This window comes from Nestor notabilis, unplaced genomic scaffold, assembly GCF_000696875.1.
Source record: "Nestor notabilis isolate BGI_N333 unplaced genomic scaffold, ASM69687v1 scaffold2345, whole genome shotgun sequence".
NCBI lineage: Eukaryota > Metazoa > Chordata > Aves > Psittaciformes > Psittacidae > Nestor > Nestor notabilis.
In genome coordinates this window covers 12885-20375 of record NW_009930445.1, presented here as the reverse complement: position 1 = coordinate 20375, position 7491 = coordinate 12885, and the positions used below count along the sequence as shown (strand labels likewise).

Genomic DNA, 7491 nt, shown 5'->3' with positions numbered 1-7491 from the left:
TTCTGAGGTTTGCCTATTATCAGCCTCAAGATAACATGCAAGCAGAATTAAAGAGTCAAGTAATTCAAAGTGAGAGGCAAGATATCAATCTGGTAAAAAATAAAAGAATACACTGCACCTTGATCCAGCATGTTGCTATTGGTATGTATGTGTCATTCAAATAAGATGCATTAATCACTGAAAAATACTTCCTGAAAATCAAGTGTTTCTACTCACCTTCTCAGCTGCAGATCTTAGGAGGTGAGCTGCAACAGCATGTGCAATAAGGTTCTCAAATTACTAGCAACTATTAGCTGGTCCTAAATGCAGAACAAAAACCAAAACAGAGCCTGATGCTCTATGCCTGAAAGATAATGAACAATAAATGGGCCTGCATACCTGTGAGACTGGAATTGTGCTGCTCTGGTATTACAGAAGCAGTATCCTGGAAGATGATCAGCATCTTCTGGGACATGTCCATACATCCAGTGAGGCCTTCAAAGCTCCCATACTTGAAATACTTAAGTAGAGCTAATTTGCCCTCAAAGCCACTTGCCTGCTTCTGAACTGTCAGGGACAGGAATGAAAACAGAAATGCAACAAGATATGCCCTTCCAGGGCCCTGTTTATTAAGTGAATACAAAAATAAGATCATTTAAGTGCAGAGGCACAATAATCCGCTCCATGGTTAAAAGATATCTTGGATTAGCAGTAAACAGAGTTCACAATGCCTTGTAAACAGACCTCTTTACAAGCAAGAGGCATACTGGAACAGGACACACATTGGATTAAAAGTTCCCTGTTGCAGCAATACTCCACACTTCTCATCTTGAGATTTCAGAGCACTTCACAAAAGGTGAGAGCATCCTTTGCTCCGTTTTCAGAGGAGCCCATGTGAAACAAATGAAACACAAAGAATTTGCACTGTAAAAAGTTGAGAAAGTGCTGCTGCATGTTCCAAGGATGATGGCTTACCCCTTGTGAGGTATGGTCTGCAATGAAAAATAACAGCCAAAGCTATTGTGCATTATGGAAGTTTTAAAAATGAATACTTCTTTTTAAAATTATTTTTACAGCAACCTGTGGCACAGTTGAATAAAAAATAACTTTTTTCTTAATACAGTACATGGCATTTCTCCTCAATTGCACTACAAGTAAATTTGGAAGCACTTTCAGTTTGTGTTATAGGCAAATAGGAAAGAAAAAAATGTCAGGCAGGCTTTCAATCTCCTTTCCATCTCTCTGCCCACTGTTTTATCCCCACCCTTTCACATCTCAGAGTCCACATACATTCCATTGATCAGGTAATCCACTTGTGTGTAATCCTTCTTCTTGTAGCTCTCATAGGCCTGCATAAGGAAAAGAACTATAACAGTTATGAAAAAAAACATACCAACTAAAAGCACTGCAAGAAGCAAACTTTTATCCACCAAATACTGAGTCAGGGGCTCCGCTGCAATGAGAAGATACTCATTGTCCATGTCCTGAGTTTCTGCAAGGCCTGAAACTGTTGCTTTGGGTATATCTGCTGGAACCATGGCTGTTGAAAAAATGTGAGCTGTTGACTTTATCCCATGCCTAGTCACAGTTTCTGCTATGTTGGCAGTAGTTAAAACTGTGGCACTTCCTGTAGAACCCATATGAGAAGTTGATTTACTCAAGGATGTTGTAGTTGTACTCGCTTTTGAATCTAGATTTGGCAATGTAAAAGGCAGTGGATTTGCAGAGTGAGAACTCTCTAAGGGGGTAACTGCCACAGCACGAGTGGAAGTAGCGGCAGATGTTCCTACATCTGGTGGGCTGAGGGTGGCCAGTGTTGTGCTCAGTGTCTTCAGGCCAGATACAGTAGTGGCGGGGCTACTAGAGTGGGGAGTGCTGGTGTTGGTTGGCTTAAACTGCTCTGTCTGAGGCACTGGAGTACCTGAAGTGACACTGAGGAGAGCAGAAGTGGGGGACAATACTGAGACAGAGCTGCTATTTCCAGATTTCTCAGTGGTGGTCACATGCTTGGTGACATGGCTGGAAGTGGAAGCAGAGACGTTACCAGATGTGGGAGAAGAGGCAGTGGATGATATGGCTGTAACAAGTTGACTAGGAACTCCATGGGTGTTTGAGGCTTTAGTAGTTGTTTCATAAGCTGAAGTGAGGACAGTTGCATTTATAACATCTGTTATTATGTCTGTGGCAGTGGTGGTGGTTGCTATGGTGGTGGTAGCATTGCTTGCAAATGTTTTTCTTGCATCTGTTGTTATGTCTCCACTCACAGCCTGAAGCAAATGCCTCGAGTGAATCTTGCGAGTCTGAGCAGGTAAGGAGGACAGGTTTTCCATGCTGTTTCGGTCAGCCTGTGCATTCACCATCCTCCTCTTTTTCTGTGGATAGCTTTGGTGGTGAAACAGGATTGTTTCCCTTTTCCCAGTGGCAATTTCTTCAAAAAGACAAAACCAATGAGTATTATAAGACAAACTCTCAAGATCAAATCTGACTTCAAACCCCCAACATGCAAACCAGAACACATTCTGCAGCACATGTGGTACAACTGGAATAAATCAGTCCTAAAATTAGCAATTTTTTTTTGAGGGGGAGGGAAGAGATGATGTTTGCTATTTGTTTTTGCCGTAGACCTCTGGCATTTGCCCAGCCAAGGAATTGTTTCCACAAAAGGGGGGTAAGGAAGTCCAGAGCTGCAATGCAGAAGTACATTATCAACAGGACTAGCGTTACAAATGCCAGCTCCTGAAAAGAAGCTCTCACACTTTCAAAGTTACACAGCATCAACAAAGCCTTCGTGCTCAGATTCATAATTTTCACCTCTCAAAACTGAGTGGAAATTTCCGCTTACACCTTCATACTTCAGAAGAATTTCCTTCACAATTAGTGATCTAGATTTGTAGTGACATAAATCCCATCAAAGGCCTTTGCTTATCAAAAGTCTGGTTGCTATATTGCAAAGAAAGCTTTGCCAGCCCAAAAGAACCATGAACAAACTTATTTTAAAAAAAAAAAAAAAAAAAGCAAACCCAAAACTTGGGTGCAGCAAACTCTTGAAACATACTGTAGAAAATTGATTCCCCAATTTCCACCGAGCTCCATTTTGTTACTGTGTCACTTAATTAAAATTGAAGACCCTGGCACTGTAAAGTCACCATGAGCAATTGCTACTAAGGCTGCTCCCATTATAGAAGCAGCCTGCTGCCTCTGGCACAAAATCCTGGCGATCTCAGGAAAAGCAATGCCAAGGCATTTTTCCTTTCTCTTAAAAAATATAAATAACATCTGTTATGCCTTAATTTTCCAAAGGAGGGTGTGTGGAGTGCAAACGGCTTGAATGACTGACATGTTCAATATGGTGACAAACTGTTACTCAGTAACAGTTACGCGAGTTACTCAAAGACACATCAGGCACATGTAAGTGCCAGAGTCCTCACAAGGCTAATGGAACAGTTTTTCCAGCGGTCCAAGTTCACCTACAGAATCATCCTGCAGGCACCTCACAACCTATTTGTCTCTTCTAAAACCCAGTCAATGTGTAAACATATGCATTTAAAGCAAAAGGACAAGGATCCTGGATTTAGCAGGAGCCTGAAGCATGGCACTACCTCCAAGCAGATCTTTGATGTCTTGTTCTCCCGCATTCTGGCACGCACTCAGCTGGTGACACTGCAAGAGGATGCAATAATTCTGGTAGGGCACAGACCAATTACAGTGATGGTTACCTGAAAACAGCAGAGAAAATAAAGTCAGAGAATCACAGAATGGTTTGGGTTGGAAAGGACCTTAAAATCATTTAGCTCTAACCCCTCTACCATGGGCAGGGACACCTTCCACTAGATCAGGTTGCCTAAGGCTCTGTCCAACCTGGCCTTGAACACTGCCAGTTCAAGGGTTTAACCAATTGGGTCACTACACACTGTATATTGAATGCGCTGCTTCAGGTCTGTAATTAAATAATTAAAAACAAAACCAAACTAAACCACAACAGCTGGAAGGTCAGGCCTTAAGGGATCCTGACTCAGCCTTACTGAAAATAACTGGAAAATTAATTAAATCAATATAGCAGCTGCAGCCTACCTACCTGTCTTATGGTACCAGTATCTCCTAACAGCAGCAATTTACTCACCCAGACAATGACAAAGAGAGTGCTCTACAGTTTGGACCCATCTAAACACCAGCATTAATCTACATGTCTTAATGGGGGTAGGGTGAGGGGAAGTGAGCTGAAACTGAGAAGCCACTCGTCACCCATGGGAGAGAGCTCTCATCTCAGTGCTTGGTTGAGTTCCACAGAAATTTACTCTTCATTTGCTGCACCAATTACAGTTTGAGAAATTAAAATCCACTCCTCAGAAATGAAAGCATGTTTGGATGTGCCCTGATTCCAAATCCCACTTCCTGTCCCTCACCTGATGAGCCATGCTAGTGGAGAAATGCAGGCCATCTACTACTGTAAATCATGCTATTTCCATTTCCGGGGAAGGGGAAAACAAAAAGCCATAAACATCTCTTGCACTGGCTACATATCTAAGTCAGTCAGCTCAGAAAGATCAAGAGACTAATGGGGTCAGCATCATGAAAGCACCCTGGTTTCTGCTGTCATCAGGATGGTATCCAGTTGCTCACAACTTTCCTGTTGCTCCCCAGGACAACCAGACACCTCTACGGAGCTGTACTGATTAATACTCTCTTTGATGCAACTCCAGATTGAGGCTCCAGCTGACATGTCCACTGCAAGATACATGCCACCCAGTGGATCCTTTTTGCTCACTTCCACTTAGGAGACAGAAGGAAAAAAATAAAAATAAAAAAAAGTGGAAGGACAACAAAAGCTCTTCAGAGCTGTTCTGAAAGGAAACTACGTAGGCAGATGCCAAGGTCTTCCCTACCAAACTGGTTTACTTCATGCTTAAGCCTGCTGTTTCTGGAAAGAAATTGCAGATACACAAAGGCAAGCAGATGCCAGGTAAGCAGCCGTATTGTGGAATTAGTGAGCAGGAGTATTTCCTCTTGCAGCCATGTCACGTTTTTCCTTTATTTTTCCCAGAGCATGCAGGATAGCCCAAAAGTATGTTCTCAGAACCAAATTGCTCCTATGGCCAGGATGTTCCCCTCCAGGGACTGGCCTGGCCACCACAGAGGACTGGTGAACATATATGGACTGGCCACCTTAGAAGAAACTTGGGAAAGCTCTGAATATGGCTGAGGATGCACATGGAAGAGCATGATCTTACCTCCCAACACAGGGTCACCATGTTCATGAGGCATCTGGGAATCCTGGATTGCCAGATCTTTGCTAAGATAGGCACCTGTGCCCATCACTTGCCCTAGCAGTTATCTGGAGACTTGAAACCATTGCATTAGACAACAAATGGAGGATAAATCTACTACCCATGTTGTCATCCCTAGAGAGTTTTGCTGCATTTATTAGCATGCAGTTGAAGTGTCAAACTATCTCATGATATTGGAACAATCACAGAATGGTTAGGGTTCTGTTTTGTGATATGTTAGTTTACTAACTCTGTATCCTGGCTGATGGTGTGGATATTTGAAGGCAATGCTGAAATAGCTAGACCAGCAACCATTCCCTTTTCTGGAGGGCACATCTGAGATGAGAATGCACTGGCAAAAGTTCTTTTTGTGACAGTTGCATTACTTATCCAAGTTAGTGATGTTATGACAATAAGGGTATAAATTACATCTACAGAAGAAAGCCTAACCAGCCAGGAATGTTATTTTTCCACTTCTCCAAGCAACGTAGCTATGAAGACGCCTCCCCATGCAACCTTGGCCTGCGACTTAACACTATGCTACCTTAAAAAATAACAACCGCTGCTCCTTTACTGACAGTTACATAAGTATAACTATTCTGACACCTAAGCCTCAAGCCTCACATCTGTAATGAAAGAAAGCACAAAAATAAATACACTTGGGAGAAGGTGGGAACTGCTACATTACTGCTACTACAAGAGCAGTAGTGCTGATCCTACAACCTAGAGTGTTTTGTTTCTGTTTTTTTTAAAAAAGACATTTCAGGTCCTTCTTTCTATGCACATGGCTAATACACTGATATCAAGAGCTTGCATCTTTTCCATCTCCCTTGACACCAGGTAGTGCAGCAGACCGGCCATCAAGTAATAACTAGGAATTAAATTGCTTCAGTGGGTTTAATACATAAAACCTGAAAAGGTTTATGCTTTTGGGTTCAGTTTTGTGTGGCATCCTGAGGATGGTACGGGCCACCTAATTCCAGAGGGTCCACTCCTTCTGCCCAAGAAAGCCAACACTCAACTGGACTGTACAAAACATCAGGAGAGAGGACAAGGTGAAGGGCATAAAAAAAATCCCCAGTGGTTGAAGTCAGCCACAGGATGAAGCATGCACTCAGATTATCTCCCAGTCCTGATCACAGACTAAGTTCCTCACATCCCTCAGATGAGGCAGCTGATAGCACCTTTTCTACACTTACCAAATATCAGGAAGTTTAAATGACGTGCAGGGTTTAGAGATTCTCAGATGTAACAGACAAACATGCAGTGCTACAGACCCTAAGTGTCAGCAGAGTCAGTGTGAATGTGTCATCTCTCTGAGGTTTACCACCTTAAAAAGAAGTTGGAGTTTTCAAAGCTCTGGTGCCTGGGAGACATACCCACTCACATTTTACCTCCTAGATAAAACAGTTTTTAAAGGTGCTTTCTTTCCACCATGAAGGGATGTCTCATGTTTAAAATAAAGGTTTGAAACCACTTGGCACTCCCATCAATCTGATTGCCAGACATTTATCCACCTGAACCAAGGTCTCACCTTCACCACAGCATCACCAGTTGTTTGTAGGTGCCACAAGCTTTCGCATGTGGCTAGATAAGATCAGGTCCTTCATAAGGACAACTCTGAGAAACTCATTTAGAAGTCTAGTGCTTTTTAAAGACACCTCAGAGGGAGAAAGCAGAAGGCTCTCATCCCCCCAAACTTGCTTAACCCTTCATTGCAGGGTTTCTTCTAAGGTAGAAAAAACACACACAAATACCATTGAGTAAAGACTATTCATCCCAGCGCAGCCATCTACAGGAGCACTGTTCACTTGCAAACATCTGGCAGCATGGAATGATCATTTTCACGTCAAGTGACCCAACACTGTTTGCAAGCTATCAGTGCACACCAAAAACACATGCATGCTGTTTCTTACAGAAGCTAGAAGGGCCCTGGGAAATGGTTGTTCTGGATTCAGTTTAATCAGTTATTTAGCACCACAGGACTGCACAGAGAGGGCATAACTGTAAATGCCTGTGAACAACTGAAATTAAGAATGACAGTTGTCAGGGGAGCAGAGGAGACCTTTAAAGAACAGAAAAGCCAGCTGAAATTTCAACTAAGGGACAAGACCCTTACCTGAAGCACCCAGGCTTTGACAAGCCTGCCTGCACTCCTTTTCAGTCGTAAGCATGTTTATTCGCAGTACATGGACTCCTCTCACTTTCAGGACAGAAAACCTGTGTTCACATATACAGAAAGAAACCA

General features: G+C 42.7%; 1 protein-coding gene across 1 annotated transcript; it reads right to left on the bottom strand.

The window, feature by feature from the left end:
• Positions 1 to 1247: 1247 nt before the first annotated feature.
• On the bottom strand, positions 1248 to 7483 carry LOC104406419 (chromosome unknown open reading frame, human C11orf24; the record flags this gene model as incomplete). Its single annotated transcript, XM_010015387.1, has 3 exons — positions 1248 to 2407; positions 3579 to 3695; positions 7363 to 7483. Coding segments are annotated over 3 exons (1398 nt in total), but the record flags the coding sequence as incomplete, so codon positions are not given.
• Between the last annotated feature and the right edge of the window lie 8 nt (positions 7484 to 7491).